Source organism: Lepus europaeus, chromosome 7, assembly GCF_033115175.1.
Source record: "Lepus europaeus isolate LE1 chromosome 7, mLepTim1.pri, whole genome shotgun sequence".
Classification (NCBI taxonomy): Eukaryota; Metazoa; Chordata; class Mammalia; order Lagomorpha; family Leporidae; genus Lepus; species Lepus europaeus.
The window spans coordinates 10,798,061-10,822,319 of record NC_084833.1 but is presented as its reverse complement, the minus strand read 5'-3'; the positions used below and the strand labels follow the sequence as shown (position 1 = coordinate 10,822,319).

Genomic DNA, 24,259 nt, shown 5'->3' with positions numbered 1-24,259 from the left:
GCTAACCTTCCACGTCGAGGAGCCTAGCACCAGCAGCCTGGCCAAGAGGCTGGCCTAAAGGAACAATTTTTAAAACAAAAAGGGGGGACCAGCCCCCATCTCGATGGGGGTGTGAGACTACGGGGATGGGTCATTGGATTTGTCAGAAGGGTCTCAGGAAAAAGTCTGGAATGGATGTCAAATTGTTAATGAGACCTTAGGCCAATGGGTGGCACCTCAGAAGGGAGGGATGTTTTGGTTACGCAGGGCTACAAGACTCACACCTTGTATTTTGATAGGGGTATTGGTACACAGCAATGATTCCTATATGCTAGTGACCCATCCCCCACATACTAGGAGCTTCATCTTTATGACAAAATAAAAAAAAAAATAAAAAACTAAAAAAAAAAACCTTCCGTGTAGCTGGGACGTACTTCCTAATGGAGGTGTCCATATGCTTGAACCTCAAACAAGGTGGGCATGCTCGAGCCTCAAATGAGGTGGGCGATTGGCTAAAAACAAAAAAGGGGGAATAAGTGAGGAAATTAGTTACACGAGGCAATTCAAAGATGGTGCCAAGAGGAAGTAAGGTGGGCAGAACTCAAAGTTGTTTACCACCAAAGCTAATTGGCTGTGCAACATCAGGGGAAGTGACGACAACTGATAACAAGTATATAGACATATGTCTAGTCCTATGAAAATTGCCCTGTAAAATGACCTTTTAAGTGATTGGTTGGTCCTTATGCCCTGCCCCAATGACTCCGCAGTTTTGTGCTTTCAAAGGCTTTGCTACCCGCGAGATAAACGGGTTCCTGCTTGACTTGACTCCCCGCTGCGTCTGATTGTCTCCGAGATTGGGAGGCTGGGAAACGGGCGAGTGGTGCACTTACCTTTCCTTGGGCCCAGTCCGTCCTGTACGGGTGGACAAAGACCCTGCAATACACGACATTAACAAACTGCAGAAGAAAATCCATATGGTTATCCCAATAGATGAAGAGAAGGCATTTGATAAAATACAACCCCCTTTCATGATGAAAACTCAAAGCAAATTCGATCTAGAAGGAACATTCCTCAAGATAATCAAGACAATTTATGAAAAACCATGGCAAGTATCCTATTGAATGAGGAAAAGCTGGAAGCATTCCCTTTGAAATCTGGAACCAGACAAGGATGCCCATTCCTCCATTGCTCTTCAATATAGTCCTAATAGTTTTAGCCAGAGCCATCAGGCAAGAAAGAGAAATCAAAGAATTTCAGGTTGGTAAGAATGAAGTCAAACTATCCCTATTTACAGATGATATGATTATATAATTAGGGGAACCAAAAGACTCCACTAGGAGATTACTGGAACTCATAAAAGAGTTTGGTGAATAGCAGGATATAAAATCAACACACAGAAAACAACAGCCTTTGTATATAAAGACAATGCAATGGCTGAGAATGAACTTCTTTTTTTTTTTAATTTTTGACAGGCAGAGTGGACAGTGAGAGAGAGACAGAGAGAAAGGTCTTCCTTTTTGCCGTTGGTTCACCCTCCAATGGCCGCCGCGATAGGCGCACTGCGGCCGGCACACTGCGCTGTTCCGATGGCAGGAGCCAGGTGCTTATCCTGGTCTCCCACGGGGTACAGGGCCCAAGCACTTGGGCCATCCTCCACTGCACTCCCTGGCCACAGCAGAGAGCTGGCCTGGAAGAGGGGCAACCGGGACAGGATTGGTGCCCCGACCAGGACTAGAACCCGGTGTGCCGGCGCCGCAAGGTGGAGGATTAGCCTACTGAGCCGCGGCACCGGCCTTGAGAATGAACTTCTAACATCAGTCCCATTCACAATAGCCTAAAAAATTAAATAACTTGGAATAAATTTAACCAAGGAGGTCAAAGATCTCTACGATGAGAATTATAAAACTCTAAAGAAAGAAATAGAATACATAAAAAATGGACAAAACTTTCATGTTCATGGATCAGAAGAATATCATCAAAATCTCCATTCTTCTGAAAATAATTTACAAATTCAATGTAATACCAATTAAAATACCAAAGACATTCTTCTCAGATCTAGAAAAAATGATGCTGAAATCCATTTGGAAACACAAGAGACCGAGGATAGCTAAAACAATCTTATACAACAAAAATAAAGCCAAATGCATTACAATACCAGATTTCAAGACATACTACAAGGAAGTTATAATGAAAAAGCCTAATGAAAAAGCCTGGTACTGGTACAAAAACTGATGGATAGACCAATGGAGCAGAATAGAAATGCCAGAAATCAATCCAACCACCTACAAGCAACTTATATTTGAGAAAGCAGCTAAAACCATTCCCTGGAGCAAGGACAGTCTATACAACAAATGGTGCTGGGAAAACTGTATTTCCACATGCAGAAGTATGAAGCAAGACTACTACCTTACACCTTACACCTTACACAAAAATCTTTCAAATATATTACAAACCTAAATCTATGGGGCCTGTGCCATGGCACACTAGCTTAATCCTCCACCTGCAGCTATGGCATCCCATATGGGCACCAGGTTCTATTACTGGTTGCTCCTCTTCCAGTCCAGCTTTCTGCTGTGGTCCAGGAAAGCAGTGGAGGATGGCCCAAGTGGTTGGGTCCCTGCACCCACATGGGAGACCAGGAAGAGGCACCTGGCTCCTGGCTTCGGATCAGCATAGCTACAGCCGTTGCGGCCATTTGGGGGGTGAACCATCGGATGGAAGACCTTTCTCTCTGTCTATCTCTCTCATTGTCTGTAACTCTACCTGTCAAATAAATATATTAAAAAATGTTTAAAATTAAAAAGACCTAAATCTACAACCGAATACCATCAAAGTACTAGAGAGCATTGGAGAAACTCTGCAAGACATCCGCCTAGGCACAAAGTTCCTGGAAAAGACCCCAGAGGCACAGGCAGTAAAAACCAAGATTAACAAGTGGGATTACAACAAGCGGAGAAGCTTCTGTACAGCAAAATAAACAGGAAAGTAAAGAGGCAACCAACAGGATGGGAGAAATTATTTGCAAACCATGCAACTGATAAAGGCTTAATAACAAGAATATATAAAGAGATCAAGAAACTCCAGAACAACAAAATAAACAACCCAGTTAAGAAACCAGCAAAGAACTTAAACAGAAATTTCTCAAAAAAGGAAATCCAAATGGCCTAAAGACACATGAAAAAATGCACAGGATCACTAGCCATCAGGGAGATACAAATCAAAACCACAATGAGGTTTCACCTCACCCCAGTTAGAATGACTTTCATACAGAAATCAACAAACAACAAATGCTGCGGGGAATGGAGCAAAAGATACCCTAATCTAGTGTAGGTGGGAATGCAAACTGGTAAAGCAACTGTGGAAGACAATTTGGAGATAGCACAGAAATCTGAATATAGTCCTTCCATATGACTCAGCATCCCACTTCTTGGAACTTACCCAAAGGAAATGAAATCAGCAAATAAAAGAGTCATCTGCACCTCTATGTTTATTGCAGCTCAATTCACAAGAGCCAAGACACAGAATCAACCTAAATGCCCATTAACAGAAGACTGGATAAAGAAATTATGGGATATGAACTCTATGGAATACTACACACAGCAGTTAAAAATGAAATCTGGTCATTTGAAATTAAATGGATGAATCTGAAAAACATCATACTTAGTGAAATAAGCCAGTCCCAAAGGGACAAATACCATATGTTCTCCCTGATCTGTGATAACTAACAGAGCACCTAAAAGGAAACCTGTAGAAGTGAAACTGACACTACAAGAAGCAATTACTTGAACAGTCCTTGTCTTGACTGCCAAGGAACAGTTATTATTTCATTTTTTTTAAATTCTTTTTTCTCTACTTAATATCATTGGTTGAACTCATTACTTGACATAGAATTAATCATAGATGTATTAAGTCAATTGAAAATAGATTCCAGTTAAAAATAATAGTGGGAGTGAGAGAGAGAGGAGCTGTACAGAGAAGCACACATTCCCACAAACTTACTCCTAATGGTGAAGCTAAAAACTTGCCAGGGGACTCCAAATCCCTTTTAGCTGGATGGCACTTATCCCATCTTATGTAATAAAGTGATCATATTAAGTGTGGAACTGATTATATAGATAGTGCCAAAAGTCAAAAGGATCACATTAATAAGACCAAGTGTCTAGTAATAATAATAGATATAATTACAAAGGAGATAAAGTTTCAACATGGGAAGCAGTCCACACAGCAGACTCATAGAATGACAAACACCCTAAATAGCACTATGAACTCAGAATAAGCCCCTAAGGCATTCGTATGTGACTGAAAATACCATGAGTGCATTTCAGGCATGGAAAGCCAGACACTGTGGCAAAAATGGTTCTGCATGAAATATCTCTGTGAGTGAGACCCCAGTGGAAAGAAGCAGCCATCAAAGAAGGATGTACTTTTTCTCTGAAGGGGGGAGAAAGCTTCCACTTGGCATATGGCCCTGTCTAAATACCGACGGAGTTTGTGGACTCAAAAGGCTTCCACAGCCTTGACAGCTCATGTCAAGAGCCTTTGGTGTTGATGTCAAAAAGCAAGAGTGTTAATTGTTAAATTAACAACAAGAGTCACTCTGCACTTACTCCCCATGTAGGACCTCTGTCCTTAATGAGTTGCACTATAAGAATAAATGGTAAAACTACTACTCAAACAGTACTTTATACTTTGTGTGTCTGTGTGGGTGCAAACAGTTGAAATCTTTACTTAGTATAGAGTTCGTCTTCTGTATATAAGTCAATTAAAAATGAATATTAGGGCCGGCGCCATGGCTCAACAGGCTAATCCTCCGACTTGCAGCGCCAGCACACCAGGTTCTAGTCCTGGTTGGGGTGCCGGATTCTATCCCGGTTGCCCCTCTTCCAGGCCAGCTCTCTGCTGTGGCCCGGGAAGGCAGTGGAGGATGGCCCAAGTGCTTGGGCCCTGCACCCGCATGGGAGACCATGAGAAGCACCTGGCTCCTGGCTTCGGATCAGCGCGATGCACCGGCCGCAGCAGCTATTGGAGGGTAAACCAACGACAAAAAGGAAGACCTTTCTCTCTGTCTCTCTCTCTCTCACTATCCACTCTGCCTGTCAAAATAAATAAATAAATAAATAAAAATGAATCTTAATGGAAAATGGAATGGGAGAGGGAGTAGGAGGTGGGATGAGAGTGGGGTTGGGAGAGCAGGAATGGGGGGAAGAAAGACTATAACCCTAAAAGCCGTACATATGAAATCGATATTCATTAAATAAAAACCTTAAAAAAATCTACAAGAACCAAAGAAATGAAAAAGTGCATCAACTTTTGCCAATTCTGTGAATAAAATAATGGCATCTTATTATTATTTTGATTTGCATTTCCTAACTAATACAGAGAATCAACATCTATATATGTCTTGCTTTTGAATTTCCTTTTCATGTTTTAGCCCATTTTTCTTTTCTTTTTTTTTTAACTTTTATTTAATGAATATAAATTTCCAGTGTACAGCTTATGGATTACAATGGCTTCCCCCTCCCATAACTTCCCTCCCACCCGCAACCCTCCCCTCTCCCGCTCCCTCTCCCCTTCCATTTGCATCAAGATTCATTTTCAATTCTCTTTATATACAGAAGATCAATTTAGTATAAAGATTTCAACAGTTTGCACCCACATAGCAACACAAAGTGAAACATACTGTTTGAGTACTAGTTATAGCATTAAATCACAATGTACAGCACATTAAGGACAGAGATCCCACATGAGGAGCAAGTGCACAGTGACTCCTGTTGTTGACCCAACACATTGACACTCTAGTTTATGGCGCCAGTAACCATCCTAGGCTGTCGTCATGAGTTGCCAAGGCTATGGAAGCCTTCCAAGTTTACCGACTCTGATCATATTTAGACAAGGTCATAAAAGACAGAGTGAGGATAGTAACCAATGATCCTAAGAGTGGCATTTACCAGGTTTGAACAATTATACAGCATTAAGTGGGGAAGAGGACCATCAGTACACACAGGTTGGGAGTAGAGCCATTGGTGGTAGAGTAGAGGTTATGATTACAAAGGAATGAGGCCCAAGTGCACTAGACAGGGCCTAGAACAAAGGACAGAGTCATTATTAGAGGAGCTAAGAAAGGTGCTGTCTAAGCTACCATTAAGTTTTCTGATTGAGAGGCAAATAGAACCTGATAGAAGGGGCTTGATAATAATCTGGTGTAGCCCATTTTTCAACTCAGTTATCTTTGTTCATCTTATCAGTCTGTAAAACTCTTTTGGATTTATGATAGAAATTGACTATCTATTAAACTCCGATCATATTTAGACAAGGTCACAGTCAAAGTGGAAGTTCTCTCCTCCCTTCAGAGAAAGGTATCTCCTTCTTTGATGGCCCATTCTTTCTACTGGGATTGCACTCGCAGAGATCTTTCATTTAGGTCATTTTTTTTTGCCAGAGTGTCTTGGCTTTCCATGCCTGAAATACTCTCATGGGCTCTGATCCCAAATTTTTATTTACCTATAAAAAACCTACACTAGTCATGTAGGAGAGTACTTCAACACATTCATGGAAAAGTGTATTATAAAAAACTATGCACATATTTTGAAACATTTTGTAGTGAAACAGATGTCTATTTATTCTATTTTTCCATGAACTAGTTGAAGTCCCCTCATGTTATGTGCACAATTGAACCAAAACAAATGGACCTATAAATGGAATCATAACACCTGCCTGTGTCTCTGCAGGAGTAGAGGGTTTGGGGCTGAGAAGCAGAGAACACAGTGCTCCTGTGTGGTTGGATGACCATGCCTTGAGCTAAGACCTTGATGGAAAGCTCTGGGTGATGGTGTTGCAAGGCCTATCAGCTCCATAGCACCTGTCACACTTACATGCTCCATCTCTGGCTTGCCAGGAATGGTTTGTTCAACCTCATTCCTTTGAATAATCTGATATGTTCATGGAACATTGCTGAACACCTGGGACCTTGGCATGGGAGGCCTGCATTAGACTCTACGCCCAGTGCACCACAAGACCAGGCGCTGGCACACTGAGTGCCAGGCAGGGCTAATGGCATTGTAAATGTTTTTGTCTTATCTCTTTGCTTGGCCAGCCTGGTACGGTGAGATTACATAGCTTCTTTGCTACCAGCACTGGATCAGCCCTGGCTGCTGATCAGATGGCCCAGAGTCAGGATTCCCCTCAGTCTCTCAAGAGTTTAGGTAAAGGGGACATGAGGACAGCTTTTCTTGGCACCCCTGAGTTGGGCATCACAGAATGCGCAAGTACACTGTAACCCAGGACAGAAACCAGGTGGCACAAGAGCCTTCCAAGGACAGAACTCTCTGAAATCCAGGGTCCAGTCCTGCAGTGTCACTGCTTGGTTATGAGAACCTTCACTGAAGAACTAACCACTCAACTGCATCAATGGTGATAGAGCCATGGTGATCTAAATGGGAAAATAACACAGATATCAAAGTATTCAGAAAAGCAGAAAGGGTCAATGAAATTCAAATATTATGTTCAAGAAGGTGCACAGATAAGCCACCGATGATGTCACCTCCCTGTTCTCAGAATGCTCACATGCTCTGGAAATGGCCCCAAGGGGGAAGACTGCAAGGCATCCAGGTGGGTCTTCACAGACATCTCAGGAGGTTGCTGGCCCTTGCTAGACTTCTTAGGAGGTTAATTGCTGATGACAAATTAACACGTCATAACACCTCACATCTCACAGTTTCTGTGCTCAGGAATCCAGGCCCAGAAGATGGGTTCACTCCGTCAGGATCTCAAAGGGCTGCGAACATCAGTCAGCCAAGGCTATGGTCTCATCTGCAGTTTAACTGGTGAAGGATCTACCTCCATGCTTACCAGGTGTGGGGAGAATTCAGTTCCTTGTGGATTGTGAGACCAGGGCCCTCAGTTTCTCTGGCTATTCCATGAGGACACCCTCAATGACTTGATGTGTGGACAGAGCCACCAGAGAGAAAGTTCATAAAAGAAGTTTTGATCCTACAGGACACAACTCCAGGATGATGTCTTACCTGTTTTGCTTTTTTCTGTTGTTTAGAAGCAAGCAAGTGTCCTGCCCATGTTCAATGGGAGTGGATTTCACAGATGCATCAATACACATTGAAAGGATAACCAGGGTGGTGGTAGTCAGATTCTCACTACTATAACAAAATATTTTAGCCAAGCCTCTTATGAGGCAGAGATTTATTTAGCTCATGTGTTAATTATTCAAAGTCCCATTGACACTGGGAGAACTGGGTCCTGGTGAGGGGCCCACAGTGGATGGTGAAGTGAGTGCAGAAGGATAAAAAGGTGACCCAGATTCCAGAGAGAGTGGCCAGGTTGAAACTCAGGCTTACAGTAGCTCTATCCTGAGGAATGATTTCCATGGGCATGAACCCAGTGACCAAGGACCTCCTACCAAGCCTCACTCCTAATGGTTCCACCTCCTCGCAATAGCACCACCTTGGGGACCAGCATAGAACACATGGGAGTTAGGGGGTATTCAGTAGCCAAGGGTTATTCAAGTCATTTCATGGCCATCCTAGAGAAACTCTGCCCTGCTCCTGGAATTGTAACCCTAAGCATGCCAGCCTCCCTCTGGAAGTCAAAATCTCTCACTGGGAAGACTTAATTGTCTTTCTGATCCAAGAGTGTCCCTCAGTGTGATCCTCAGCCCCTGAAGGTGTGAATTCAAGATTGCCCCTCCCTCTCCCCACACTACCCTCTCCTGAGCTCTTTTGTATGCAGTTTAGAACCCTGTGGCTCCCTACACAGACACAGAGACCATCTTGGAGGCGAATGGATTCCCTGCACATTTCTCTGCCTTGAGTTACCACTAAAACCAGACCCTGTACAAACCATGTCCACACTATTATGAACCCTTCTTGCCTAACAGCCACATGGGAGAGTTTCTCTGACATCATCTTAGACATTTTGGATATTTTAGGGGTCAGGATCATTTCAGGACCTCCAGTCACAGTGGTATGTTCAGTCAGGGATTCACAACAAGTAGTAAATGCCCTCAGTGGGTAATTCTCCAGTCCCAGTAGATGTTTCTTGGAGGGGGATCAGGCTACTGTCCCAGGCTCAGGCTAGGATGCACATGGGGCCAACCCACAGAGAAGATGCCCTGTACCCCAGTGCTGCTCCCTCTATTCCACACTCAGTGGATTCAAGCAAAGTTCATGACTCCCAGGTAGCACGTCCAAATGAAATCACTAGAAGAGAATATTCTTGTGCCTACTGTTTTCAACATGGGGTGGAAGAACATTCCCCAATCAGATCTGACATTCATCCTAGAACACAACAAGGGGAAAGTCATGCAACTGCTTCACAGGCAGCATGCCCTAATGTCTTCTTAGAATTTTACCTTATGCCATCAACACTCACTTTCCAGTCTGCAGCCTCCAGTAGGACTTCATCACCAGGTTCTGTGTTACAACACTGAGTTTGGGAAGTGAATTGTTCCACAGCTGGACCTCATATCCTTCCCATCAGGTCTTCAGCTAAAGGAAACCCAACTTCTTCACCTATAGCCAGTCTGAATACTCCACCTTCCATGTCCTAACCAACACTCTTGTGTATGTTCCAGTCCCATAGATTTCTCCACCCTCATTGAAAGCCAAGAGACTCTAGCAAATCTGTCCATTGTTGCTTTGATTAATCTGCCTAGTGGCTTTACAAGAGCATGTCAGAGCAGATTTCTCAGTGTAATCTTCATGTTCTAAATTCATTCCTGTATCTCCTACAACATGCAGCACCCTTGATTGGATGTGTTTAAAGTTAGGTGAACTGAAAAGACTTCCTTGGGTCCATCCTGCCTTGCAGTGTTGTTAAAACCATGGTAATGGGGAAAGAATATGCATTTAGAGTAATCCATGTGGAATCAGTTCAGATGATGTCAATAGTATTGGTGACATCAAAACATTACAATCAGGAGACAATGGAAACTGGACCCTTTTCCTTCCATCAAACCTCATCAGGGGGTTGACCTTGTCACATCAATGTCACAGAGAAGCTACTTCATAGTCTGTTTGATTTGGTACTTGCTGGCCTTGACAATCACAAGGAACAAAGGCATGTGGTTCTCTATCTTCATCATGACTGTCAGGGTCAAGGGGAACTTGCTGAGGGCATCATGGCCCAGGTCCAGGTCCAGGTTTTTTTCCCAGGGGCAGACATCCAGGGATGTTTGGGCAGTCTCCAGAGTCACAGAGTCTTGGGCAACACACGGGTGTGTAATGCATTGCCATCAGCCCTTTCCTCTTTTCTTGAGCTTCCACAGAGGGCGATAACCATGTGAGGGTGCATTTTGCTTTTGGTCCTGTAAGTTTTCACTCCTTTCCTCATCCAGGCAACCAGCTCTCTAGAGATTGGTTCCACCCCTAAATTCCAATGGGATTTTGACCTCCAGCAACTGACTGAAACAGTACTGCTGCCCACACCAGAGATGATCATGTAGCCACGATCCTTCAGCTTCTGACTCTTTCCCCTCCCAAACCCTGAAGCTCTTGAGTCAGGGCCATTCTACTAGGTCCCACTTCACTGACACTGACACTTCACAGGTTCAATGCTGATGTCTCCCATCAGAGGACTTGGATTCAAGTCCCAGCTCTACTCCTGACTGCAGCTTTCTGTCTAAGGCCAACCATGGGAGGCAGCACTGATAGCTGAATTAGTTGGGTTCCTTCCACCTATATGGGAGACTGGATTGTATTACCAGCTTTAATGATGGTTATGGTCCAGCTTTGGCTCAGCCCTGGCCATTGCAAGCATTTGTGGAGTGAACCAGTGGATAGGAGTTCTCTCTCTCTGCTTCTCAAGTAAATAAAATTCTAAAGCCACAAAACTGAAGGACTATCATCAGTAGACAAGGGCCACACACACTCACACAGCCACAGACTCGGTTTCTCATACAGCTCACATCTGATGTGTTTCTGATGTGTGTGGACTTTGCCCACTCCCAACAACCAATTCTACAGTAGCTGACATGAGCTGGGTGAATTCTCCTTTATTTGTGTCCCTGGAGAGAGCATAAAATCACACTAGTAAGGCCAAGTCCATAGTACTATCCTACTTCTGAGGCAGATACAAGGCCGACAGGCTACAAATTTGGGTTCCCATGGACTAGTCCTTAGGTTCAGTTAATTGGCTGAGTGTCAGGGAAACAGCCTTTGTGGTTCATTTTAAAGGACAGAAATAGGCAGCCAGATGAGGAGATGTGGAGAGTGAGGGCTGGAAGGGCCCTGAAAACATGGACTCTGTCCTCAGGAGCTGGGGTCTCACTCCCAGCATGTGGATAACTTCCTGTTTGTGTTTATTTGATGTCCTCCTGCCCCACTGTCCAGGAGCCCTGTGATCCTTGTGTTTGTGGGAGGTGTGTAGGGACTTCACTTCATGGCCATGATTGCTGATAAACTTGGTAGGAGTGCCAGTATTGATTCTTCAGCCTCCCTTCCAGCTGTGGGTGCACAGGACCCTTGTGTGGTGAGAACCTACTATAGGACAATTGCATAGCTGAGAATTTCAATAGGGCCAACTGAAGGCAGGGAGACTGGAGTTCCTAAGAATCACCTTGGAGAAGAAAATTCTTATTTCTATTCCTTGAGGAAGAAGTGATGAGCCAGGAAAGAGGACAGAAACCAAATAACCTGCACATACACGGGTCCCCTACTGTCATATCTGCCTGAAGCCATTTACACAGGGAAGTGGGTCCTGCCCCCCAAACCACTGACTGCCCACCTGCTCAGGGGTGGCAGATACAGAAATGGAATTGATGGCCAGGTTTAGTAGCTAATCTCCAAGAACCCCAATGATCAGTGGCACTGGGCCAAATCGGAATACAATGAACTCTTGCAACATCAGTTCAATGCTGTATTCTGTGCACTTGTGACCAATTCTGTGAAAACACTGAGCTTTGAAAGTCATGCAAGGACCCTTCTTAAACTGAAAGTCATAGCCAATACTCAACGTCTTGCAGGTCCTTGGCAGGTGCACTCCAACTGATGGATGCCATGTTAGTGGAGAGCTACTCAACAGGCAACTTCTCAGAACGTGACTCCAGGCGGGATTGTCTTATCAGGAACTGCTATGTTTGGGAGTGTGATCCAGGTGGCATTGAGAGACTGATAAGAGCTATTATAGTCGGAATTTGACCATGAGTATATAAGCAGTGGCTCTTGCCTGCTACTGTACACTTCCCACTTGTCCTGCCTTCCCCACTGACTTGGGAGCCAGGAAGAACCATGAAGTGGCTGCTGCTGCTCAGCCTGCTGGCACTCTCCGAGTGCATTGTACACAAGTGAGTCTGGGGTTGGGCAGTGGTGAGAGTATCTCAAAGGGCAACTTCCCAGCCTCCTGTCTGTCCCGAATCTCCTTCATTCTTCCCTGGGACCCAACTTCTTGAGTCTTCCTGGTATCTCTCTCTGCCTTTATGGGGAGGCCACACTGAAGCATCATTACAGCCCAGGCTCTGAGTGCAGCCAGGGTTTGGTTTCAGCCTGCCCCTGGCCAGCAGTTGCCTCCCTGTGTGTACTATAAAGTAAGAGATAGGATCCTCTGCCCCCTTCCTTCTTTCACTTCTGTTGAACCAGATTGTTCCTCACCTTTCTTGGGTTTCTGTAGCATCCTCTGAGCAGATTCCTTGCCCAAGTTATATCTCCTCCCCTAACCATGCCTGCACCAATGCTCTGCCCCAGGGTCCCCCTGGTCAGAAAGAAGTCCTTGAGGAAGAACCTGATTGAGAAGGGCTTGCTGCAGGACTACCTGAGGACTCACACCCCCAACCCGGCCACCAAGTACTTCCCCAAAGAGACCTTCGCCACAGTGTCCACCGAGAGCCTGGAGAACTACCTGGATGTGAGTGCATGGGCAGGTGGAAGGGGCAGCCCCAAGGACTGAGCCAGAGCATGAACAGGCAGCTTGGATGACAGCCAGAGATTGACACATGGTCTCAGAGGGACAATAGTAAATAAAGTCATTGTTGGGCATGGGAGAAAGACGACCTCACTTGGTCTCAGCATCAGATGAGAAGCAAGACTAGGATGTGGGACACCAAGTGAAGGTGTCACTCAGTGAACCAGCACCTTGAATGGCAGAGATGACTCCCAGGAGCAGTGAAAGAAGAAAAGGGGTTTCCAAGAGGTTGAGGGGCCTCCAGAGAGCAGGAGGGCTCATGCCCACCTTGGGCACAGGAGCCAATTGCATTTGAAGAAAGAGCAGAGTGCATGAAAAGGATGGAGATGAAAGGAGGGTGGTTCAAGTGAATGTGAGGGGCCATGGGTGGGGCAGACCACAGAGAGGCCAGGGCTCAAGAATACAAGAAGTTTAACTGCCACAGTTGATCTCAATCAGTGGGGAAGTGCAATCAGATTTTAATCTCAAGACCTCTTTTTTTTTCTCTTTTTTTATTTGGTATGCTTCACATATAGTGACCACCAGTGGACACCATGTGACCTCTCTCAGAATGGCACACAGCCAAGGGTAGAAATACCCTTACCAGTGGTCAGGGCTTCAGCCCCAAGAGCCACTAGACCTGCTGCGAATGGGGGCTGTAATGCTTCTGTTCCTTTTGATCCTGAGCAAGTCATTCACATTTTCTGAGCCCCAAGGTGCTGGTCTAGAGAACTGACCCACTCACAGCCATCATTCACTGCAACTGGTGGCTGCAAGTCATTAACAGCATAGAGCTGCTCGGAGTCCTTAGCACAGGGCCTGGCAGGAACTAAACTGCGCTCATAAACATCAGCTCAGTATTCATTTCACAAGTACTTCCCAGCACCTGCTAAGTGCTAGAGGCTAGTGCACTCTGAGGTCACAACAGTGAACAAGCCAAGGGCCTGAGTCCTTTATACAAGAGAGGAAGACAACAAACCAGCTCATGAGATGAAGCCAAGTCATGAAGTATAATATTTAGTATAATATATTATGTGATTATGGCTCAGAAACATGGGGTGTGTGTTTATTTGGATGAAGTGGTGGGGACGGCTTCATGACAGAGCTGACATTGGAGGAGAGTGCCTCATGATTAAGGAGGAGGCTAAGGGGATGATCCAGAAAAAAATTTTTCTACTAAAGAATTGTCAGTGCAAAAGCCCTAGGATGGGAAGGAGCTTGTTCTTGTCCATGAAAGGCACAAAGACCAGGGTAACTAGAGCAGAGCTAGCCAGGGGGAATGTGCAGACATTGAGAACAAAAACACTGACAGGTCCAAGAGATTCCCATTGGTTCTCGTGTTTAAGTGACTGTGTGTCTCCCTATCAGCAAGTTAATGAGCAAGCATGTGAGGCCTGACTGGCTGGGTGTCCACAGGGAACGCCTCATCTTCTAGGAAGATCTACTCTCTAGAAGGTTCAGAATGACACAGGCAGGGCACCGGCTAAGAGGGTGCAAATGTGCTTTAGCAGAGAACAGTCAGAGGCAATCAGGGAGCAACCAGAGAAGACTTCAAGGAGGGAATGGAGGCCAGGACTGGGCTTTGAAGGAGAGTGCACTGGATGAGGAGGTTAGAATAGAGGAGATGATGGAGAGTTTGACTGAGGAGCTGGCCCCCAGGGAGGATGGATGGGGTGACCAGGTGCTTGAGCTGTGTTGTCCTGACCCCTGCAGGCTGAGTACTTTGGCACCATCAGCATCGGAACCCCCCCTCAGGACTTCACTGTCATCTTTGACACCGGCTCCTCCAACCTGTGGGTGCCCTCCACCTACTGCTCCAGTCTTGCCTGTGGTGAGTACCTGGGCCTGCCTGGCCTGCCCTTCCCTTTGCTGCAAAGCACCAGCTGACACTGGGAACCCTGACCACTCAGGGACTTCTCACAGCTCCAACTTCAGCCTGTTGCAGCCATTCAGACATTCACACAAGATGCCTTCTCTGGGCAGATACTAGGGTCAAAGTGTTTGGGACATGTGCTCTGTGGGATGAAAGGGTGAATAGATGTGCTCAGATGGATTTGACAGTACTGGCTGCTGTACTCAGAGTTTGCTGGACGAATCTCTGAAGGACATGGAGTAGCCTGGGACTGTCCACCATGATATGGTGCTGACAACAAAGTCAGGAGAGGACCAGGGTTCTAAAGGTCCTGTTGGGGCAAAGGTCACCTTTCTGCTCCAAAACCCCAAACAGAGCCAAGAAACACAATGCAAAGAAGACATTACCTGCCCACTTTGCTTGCTTGTCCTTTGGAGGTTAATGATGTGGCTTCTTGCCTTTGCAGCCCTCCACAAGCGGTTCAACCCTGAGGACTCCTCCACCTACCAGGCCACCAGTGAGACTCTCTCTATCACCTATGGCACCGGCAGCATGACTGGCATCCTGGGATATGATACTGTGAAAGTGAGCACCTGTGGTCTCTGCCCCCTCACACTGCCCAGTCCTAGGGGGAGCTTCCAGGGACTTTGGGGACCAGTGAGCACCTGCAGTCCCTGCCCCCTCACACTGCCCAGTCCTAGGCCCAGTTTCCAGGACATGGAGAACCACAGTGAATCCCCAGAGCAAATTCATTTCAGCAGGATGGGTTAAGAGATCACACAGGCTAACTAAGTGGTACAAGGAGTGCCATGGCAAAGCTGTCGCCCACTATGTGGGCTGAACCTTCTGTGCATAAAGGGAGTGGTATCTGGAGACCTCTGCAAATCTCAGCGCTGAATGTCGTGGAAGGAACAGGGATGGTGACAGAAAGGCTAAAATGCCTGTTATCTTCTCCTCTTCCACCACCTCTCACTGGTCACATGAGTTCCGCAAACCCTACAGGGCAGGCAAAATGGTCACAGGCCCTAATTGCTAGGGTCTGCTTTGCATCTGCTCATCTAATGATGAGCAAATTCTCAGTCACCATTCATCTTGTAGAAGCCTCTCACAGCAAGTCACACACTGAGGCTATCTGGACATCAGTTCCCAGGACCCCTCCAGTGGGGAGCCTCAAGCATTCCAGGGGAAAGTTCCTCTCCCTGCTTTCCATCCTGATGCCTTGAATGTTGACTCTTCCAAGAAATGAAGCAGGATGGCTATGGTTCCAGCAGAGCTCCATGGACAGGCTCTCATGGTGGACATCTTCTCTGTCCCCCTTATACAGGTCGGAAGCATCGAAGACACCAACCAGATCTTTGGCCTGAGCAAGACAGAGCCCGGCCTCACCTTCTTGTTTGCTCCCTTCGATGGCATCCTGGGTCTGGCCTACCCCAGCATTTCCTCCTCTGATGCCACGCCCGTCTTTGACAACATGTGGAATGAGGGCCTGGTGTCCCAGGACCTCTTCTCCGTCTACCTGAGCTCGTAGGTTGGCTATCTGGGGCTTCTCCCACATGGACCAATTTCAATGGCCTAGCAAGGAACTTGTCCAGGGCTGAGTGGGCTGGGGAGGCTCTTAGATGAATAAGATGTTCCAAAGTCAACCCCAAAGTCTGGAGAAAGTTGGCTTTATGCAGAAATTTTGTGCCCACATGTGTTCTTGCTCTCATTCTCACTCTCTCTCTCTCTCACTCTTGCTCTTGCTCTCATTCTTTCTCAAACCGTCTTCATTCATTGTTATTTACCAGCATATATCCTTGTCCCTGGACTTACTGAACTCTAGTGTCATAGCCAGTTGCTCTCTGGTATTGGTTCCCTCATCATTGGTCTTCAAAAGATGTGAAGTAGAGTGAATCCACCTAACACAGGGCTCAAGATTCACAGCGAAATATACCAAGACTTGATTGCAACTTAGGATTTCAAAAATTATGGAAAATGAAACTCAAAGATGCATTTAGAGAGTCGGTGTTAGTTCCAGTGGTTATGTCACTGCTTTTGGGGACATTCCATATCGAGTACCTGGTGTGAGTCCAGAGTCCATTGCTTGGGCTTCAGCTTCCTCCTACTGCCCACCTGGGTAGCAGTATGTGATGACTCAAGGGCTCAGATCTCTGCCTCCAACCTGGAAGACTCAGATTGAGCCCTGGTGTCTTGGTTTCCACCTGAGCGAATGTGTGCAGTTGGGGACACTGGGGACTGAACAAGTGGATGATCCTTGTCAAGTCTCTCCCTAACAGTCTGACATTCAAATCAAAAAAGTTAACTTTGGCACAAATATTCTGAAACCACTGCATAGTGTTTTTTATAACACCAGTTTTCTTGAATATTATGCAGACCCCTTGGGTGAACAGATTCTAAATTCCTTTGCACTGATATAGAGTATTTTAATATTATTTTTTCTAGGAGTTTTAATTTTAATTTTATTTATTTACTTGAGAGGTAGTTATGGACCAACAGAGGAAGAGACAGAAAGAAAGATGTTCTATTCCCTGTTTCACTCCCAGGTGGCCACAACAGCCAGAGTTGGGATAATCCAATGCCAGGAGTCAGGAGTTTCTTCCAGGTCTCCCACATCGATGCAGGGACCCCAAAACTCAGGCCATCTTTTACTGCTTTCCCAGGACATAAGCAGAGAGCTGGTTTGGAAGAGGAGCAGTTGGGACATGTACTGGCCACCATATGGGATGCTGGCACCTCAAGCAGGGGCTTAGCCCACTACACCACAGAGCTGCCCCCTGAGAACTTTTTGATGCACTCTCGTATATCTTGAACAAAGAAATTGTAAAGTAATGCAGCAAATTTCTTTTTTATTATCCAAATGTAGGTCAAAGAATGAACAAAGAATAGACCAGGTAGGTTTTGGCTGAGTAGACTTTTACGCAGGACTCAAGGCTGTCAACAACTTTCTCTACCACTCACAGTCTCCTCTTGACACTGTTGGCCACCATTCATGTTTTCCTTCAGGTAGTAACTAATCTGCTACATGCTGACTACATGCTCACGTGTTTACAGCACAGCTCAGTGGGTTAAAGTCAGTGGGATTGTGTTTCATAAGTGGCCAGTCGTTGACTAATTTCGTATTACCTCTATATTTGCATCCTGATCTACTCTGAAATGGTGGACATTTAGAAAATTAATTTTGTGGGAACAAAGCCTCCAATATGAGGGCTCTTTTATTCTTTGTGGCTCTAGGACACTCAGTATTCAAGTTTCTCTTAAATATCACCTGCTTCCATGAGGGCTAAATTATTTCTTGTGGGTCAGTGAATCTCCCATCAGACAAAGGCTGCTCCAGCTCAGCAAAATGGACATTTTGGCTCAGAGCATTGTCCAGGCTGACCTATGCTCTGTTTACAGTGTGTGGCAGATCCCTGACCCTGACCATGCCCCCTTACAGTAACCTCTCTACTCCCACACAACCATGACAATAAGAAATTTGTCCAGACATTTGAAACATCAGCCCTGGGTGTGAACAGGGTATTATGCTGTATTCATTTCTGTGGTGGTCCCCATGGGAAGTAAAGTGGGTATCCAGGTACAAACTATACATTTGGGAATCACAGTTTCTAGGCTCTGCTTTTGGATGCCGTACCCCTCTGTGTGAACCTGAGCAAGGTTCCTTATGTCTTTGACCCTCAGAGTCTTTGTAAAGTGCAAATAATAATACTGACCACTGTGTGGACTTGGTATAACCTGAAAGGAACCCATGTCTGTGAACATTCAGCACAGCTCCTGGCACTGATGAGTGTCTCATCCAGGGTAGCTCCTAGGCTGTACATAAGAGATATGCAAACCATGAATGAGTGCATTCCTGTCTGTCTCCCTCTACTTTCCACAGTGATGATGAGAAGGGCAGTGTGGTGATGTTTGGAGGCATTGATTCGTCTTACTACACTGGAAGTCTGAACTGGGTGCCTGTTTCTTATGAGGGCTACTGGCAGATCACCATGGACAGGTGAGACCACACTGCTGCATGACATCCAGTCCTGGGTCTAGTCCCATTCTTTATAGGTGAGGCCCTGTCTGGATTTGCTTGGAATATCCAGCACAGGAGGAAGCTGGAAATTGGACAAGCCAGAGAGAGCCCAGGAAAGTCACCTCTGGAAGGAGAAGAGAGAGAGGGCTGACCAGATGCCCAGTTCTCCTATGAGGACCACACAGCCATTTTGTTTTGGTCCAGGAGGCAGGCCCCAGCACCCATGGGGAGGCTTAGCAAACCCATATATCCATACATCTCAGCATTTAGGGAACCTATGAAGCATCACACAACGTCACTCTCTAGGAAGAATGTCAGTGCAGACTAGGATTAGGAACAAATGACCATCTGCCAGGCCCTGTTGTAGTCTGACTTCCCAACTGCTTTGTCCTCTGAGGAGTGACAATCCAGGTCACAGGTGTAACTCCTGGGGACTCAGGGGACGCTTCCTTGCATCTCTCCCTCAGCGTCAGCATCAATGGAGAGACCATCGCTTGTGCTGATAGCTGCCAGGCCATTGTGGATACAGGCACCTCTCTGCTGGCTGGACCCACCAGTGCCATTTCCAACATCCAGAGCTACATTGGAGCTTCCAAGAACTTATTGGGCGAGGCAAGTCAAGTCTAAAATGTTCTTCTCTAGATCAAGTGGTAGGAGTACCATGCAGCAGAAAGAACCCCTGGTAACCCTCCCACCCCCACCCCCCCACCTTTCAGAATGTCATCAGCTGCTCAGCCATCAGCTCCCTGCCTGACATTGTCTTCACCATCAACGGAATCCAGTACCCTCTGCCTGCCAGTGCCTACATCCTGAAGGTAAGGTGGCCCTGGGCCAGCCCCAGGAGTGGCCCACCTCCAGGTGCACACACACTGCCATTCTGTATGAGAGAAAGCCAAGAGGCAGAGTAATACCTGCAAAACATGGCCTGAAGTGTGAAACAGTGTATTCACAAGCAATACATGAATAATTTTGATAAAGCCTCTTAAGGAAACCCAAGGCACAAGAGGACGGCATGAAAAAAAGACTATGGCCACCTACAAAACTGTGTATGAACCCTGAGTCTCAATGTCTAGTCCATTATTTCTGAGGTTGCAACATCTCTCATCCTTCATTTCCTCATCTAAAACTAGCGATGTCAGCTCAGTCCACCCTCACAGTGTGGTTAGGGCAATTGCAGTAATTGCATGAGAGTGACCACGTTGTAATCCAACGAGCCACAGGAATTCTCCTTGCCATCCACTCTACCGTGACATGCAAAGCCAGTCCTCCCAGTGAACTGCCTCGCCTGAGTGAGAAGGACTCACCAGCAGGCCTCTCCCCAGGCCATTCTGGCCAGGAGGAGAATGCTGAGAAGCAGCCGCATCATCAGTGTTCACAAACAACCTTAGCAGAATCTGACTTCTCCCTAAACTCCTTTACTAAGGTCAGAGATTTTGTGTCTTCCAAAGGCACCAGATAACATCCAGCAATCCATGCGCACCAGTAGTGCAGTAAGCAGCTGCTGCTGCTACACCCCAGGTCTGCAACAACCACAGCCCGGGACACTGAGCCGGGAAGCCCTCCTTTGCCTCGGCCTTGCAGTCAGACCAGGGAGGCCATGCTGTTTAATACCCAGCCCCTGTTCCTGACCCTCCCTCTTGACTACTGTGCTGTCTCTGTTCTGCAGGAAGATGACGACTGCACCAGTGGCTTGGAAGGCATGAACGTCGACACCTCCACTGGCGAGCTCTGGATCCTGGGCGACGTCTTCATCCGCCAGTACTTCACTGTCTTTGACCGGGCCAACAACCAGCTGGGCCTGGCTGCCGCAGTCTAAGCCTCCAGCTTTGAAGCCGCATCCAGAGACATCTGGCCCCAGCCCTGCGCCCCTTAGATGGACAGAATTCTCCTGATTGCCCTTCCGGAAACACAGTCACCTTCATTATAGTAGATGCTTGACCCTGTTCCCACCCATTCCCATCAAGTAGAATAAAAACAGCTAGTGAAAATGTGGGTGTGACCCCTCCTCATTAGTACGTCTCCTTCACATCACTGAGGTCACTACACCAGTCAGACATGCAGAAACAAACAGGTCCACTAGACATGGTCAACCACAGTGACATTTCATACCAGGGGAGGACGACAAGTGGGCATTAGCTGGTCCTGCTGGGAGTGTCAGAAAAAGACCTGGGAACCAGAAAGCCTGGGCTCATTTTCTGCACATAGAGGAGAGCACGTACGCCTGTGCATGTGGGAGTCAGCTTATTCTCACAGAGACACCAGACACCATGAGGAAAAGTGGAAAGTCAGGGGAGGAGCTACAATGGTGATGTTCCCCGTGAGGCAGGAGGAGGCTGTGCTGTCTTTTAGACATATACAGGAAAGTATAGGAGCTGACACTCAAGATCTTCCAGGCTACACTTTGAAATGAGCACTGAGAACAACTGAGAACCTCTAAGATTCCAGGTCTAAGACCACAAACTCATCATTTTCTCATCTGTAATTTAGGAAGACAGTTTGTGGTGAGTAGTTGGTACAATAGTAAGATGCCTCTTGCAATACAGCATCCCCTAGCGGAGTGCCTGTCCAAAACACAGCTATGATTTTAGTTGCTGCTTCCTCCGAATGCACACCTTGGGAGGTACCGGGTAGTGATTCTAGTGCTTGGGTCCCAGGCACGCAGAGGGGAGAACCAGACTGAGGTCCAGGCTTCAGGTTTCCTTCTGGAAGATCCTCAGCTATTGCAGGCATTTGGGGAGGGACCCTGCAGATGGAATATATGTCTCTGTATCTTCAGCTCAGTCTCTCTCTGTAGCTGTCTCTCTCTCTCTCTCCAATCCTTCAAACAACAGGAAGAAAAGTAGGAAGAAAAAACATAAAGCAGATGATTCCACTCCTGGGTAGGTTTTTTTGGTTTTAGAGTGATGTCCATTAGCATAAGTGTCTCATCTCAAGCTATTCAAAACAATTGAAAGGGATGGAATCCTCTCAAACTCCTGTGAAGTCAGCATCACTTTAATTCCTAAACCTGAAAAATATATAGCAGAGAAAGAGAACTGCAGAACAATTTCCCTGATGAACATAGAGGCAAATATCATCAATAAAATACTAGCCAATCGCATCCAACAACACATCAGAAAGATCATTCACCTGGACCAAGTGGGATCGATCACTATAATGCAAGGATGGTTCAACATTTGCATATCAATAAATGTGACAAGTCACATTAACAAACCGCACAATAAAAATCATATGATTATCTCAATAAATGCGGAGAAAGCATTTGATAAAATACAACACCCTTTCATGATGAAAACTTTAAGCAAATTTGGTCTAGAAGGAACACTCCTCAACATAATCAAGGCAATTTATGAAAAACCCATGGCCAGAATCCTACTGAATTGGGAAAAGCTGGAAGCATACCCACAGAAAACTGGAACCAGACAAGGATGCCAGAGCCATTAGGCAAGAAAAAGAAATCAAAGAGATACAAATTGGGAAGGAGGAAGTCAAACTATCCCTATTGGCAGATGACATGATTCTGTAGATAGGGGATCCAAAGGCTCCACTAAGAGACTATTGGAACTCATATAAAGTTTGGTAACGTGGAAGGATATAAAATCAATACACAAACATCTATAGCCTTTGTATACAGACAATACCTGGCTGAAAAAAATTTCTAAGACCAATCCCAACACAGTAGCTACAAAAAAATTCAAATACCTTGGAATACATTTAACCAAGGATGTCAAAATATCTCTACTATGGGAATTACAAAACATTAAAGAAAAAAATAGAAGAAGACACAAAAAATGGAAAAATCTTGTATGTTCATGGATTGGAAGAAACAGATTCAATGTGATACCAATCAAATGCCAAGGACATTCTTCTCAGATATAGAAAAAATGATGTCAAGATTCATATGGAAACACAGGAGACCTCGAATAGCTACAGCAATTTTATACAGCAACAAAAGAAGTTGGATGCATCACCATACCAGATATCCAGGCATACCACAAGATTGTTACAATCAAAACAGCTTGGTACTGGTAAAACAAAACAGATGGATAGACCAATGGAACAGAACAGAAACACCAGGAATCAATCCAAGCATTTACAACCAACTTATATTCGACCAAGGATTTAAACCCAATCCCTGGAACAAGGACAGTTTCTTCTACAAATGGAGCTGGGAAAACTGGATCTCCACATGCAAAAGTAAGAAGCAGGACCCCTACCTTACACCTTACATGCTTTGGATCAGCGTGGTGTGCTGGCCACGGTGGCCATTGGAGGGTGAACCAACGGCAAAAAGGAAGACCTTTCTCTCTGTCTCTCTCTCTCACTATCCACTCTGTTAAAAAAAAAAAGACCCCAGAGGCACAGACAATCAAAGTCAAAATTCACAAATGGGATTATATCAAATTGAGAAGCCTCTGCACTACAAAAGAAATATTCACCCAAAAGAATAGGAGAAATTTTTTGCAAATCATGCAACTGATAAAGGATTAATAATGAGAATATATAAAGAGATCAAGAAATTCAACAACAACAAAACAAACAACCCACTTGAGAAATGGGCAATGGACTTAAAAAGGCATTCTTCCAAAGAGGAAATCCAAATGGCCAACAAACACATGAAAAAATGCTCAGGATCACTAGCCCTCAGGGAAATGCAAATCAGAACTACAAAGAGGTTTCTCCTCACCCCCATTAGAATGGCTTTCATACAGAAATCAACAAACAAGAAATGCTGGCAAAGATGTGGGGAAAAGTATCCCTAATCCAGTGTAGGTGGGAATGTAAACTGGTACAGTCACTGTTGAACACATTATGGAGATACCTCAGAAATCTTAATATAGACCTACCATATGACCCAGACTTCACAATCCTGGGAATTTACCCTAGGGAAATGAAATCTGCATATGAAAGAGTTATCTTTACCCCCATCTTTATTGCAGCTCAATTCTCAATAGTTAATACATGGAATCAACCAAAATGCCTATCAACTGAAGACTAGATAAAGAAACTATAGGATATGTACACCATGAAATACTACACAGTAGAAAAAAAGAAATCCTATCATTTGCAAAAAAAAATGCATGAAACTGGAAACAATATACTTAGTGAAATAAGCCAGTACCAAAAGGCCAAATACCATATGTTCTCTCTGATCTGTGATAACTAACAGCGCACCTGAAAGGTAGTCTATGGAAATGAAATTAACACTTCCAGATGCAATGACTTTCAACAACTCTTGTCTCAACTATCAAGGAACAGTTTTTTCTCTTATACAATTTTTGAACTCTTTTCTTAGTATAGAGTTAGTCATATGTGCAAAAATCATGCTGAGCTGGCCGGCACCATGGCTCAATAGGCTAATTCTCTGCCTGCAGCACCGGCACACTGGGTTCTACTCCCGGTTGGGGTGCCAGATTCTGTCCCGGTTGCTCCTCTTCCAGTCCAGCTCTCTGCTGTGGCCCAGGAGTGCAGTGGAGGATGGCCCAAGTGCTTGGGCCCTGCACCCACATGGGAGACCAGCAGAAGCA

At 45.5% G+C, this 24,259-nt stretch overlaps 1 protein-coding gene across 1 annotated transcript; it reads left to right on the top strand.

Moving 5' to 3' along the window:
* The first annotated feature begins 12,215 nt into the window (after nucleotides 1-12,215).
* Nucleotides 12,216-20,547, top strand: LOC133764169 (pepsin II-4-like). Its single transcript, XM_062197845.1, has 9 exons — nucleotides 12,216-12,271; nucleotides 12,669-12,828; nucleotides 14,578-14,695; nucleotides 15,183-15,301; nucleotides 16,041-16,240; nucleotides 18,594-18,710; nucleotides 19,199-19,343; nucleotides 19,448-19,546; nucleotides 20,398-20,547. Exons 1-9 carry the CDS (start codon nucleotides 12,216-12,218, stop codon nucleotides 20,545-20,547), a joined length of 1,164 nt encoding a protein of 387 aa, XP_062053829.1.
* Nucleotides 20,548-24,259: the final 3,712 nt, after the last annotated feature.

Coding starts and splice junctions, on each gene's coding strand:
- LOC133764169 (XM_062197845.1), top strand. CDS start 12,216: ATGAAGTGGCTGCTGCTGCTCAGCCTGCTGGCACTCTCCGAGTGCATT. Junction 12,829..14,577: donor GCCTGGAGAACTACCTGGAT/GTGAGTGCATGG, acceptor TGACCCCTGCAG/GCTGAGTACTTTGGCACCAT. Junction 19,547..20,397: donor CCAGTGCCTACATCCTGAAG/GTAAGGTGGCCC, acceptor TCTGTTCTGCAG/GAAGATGACGACTGCACCAG.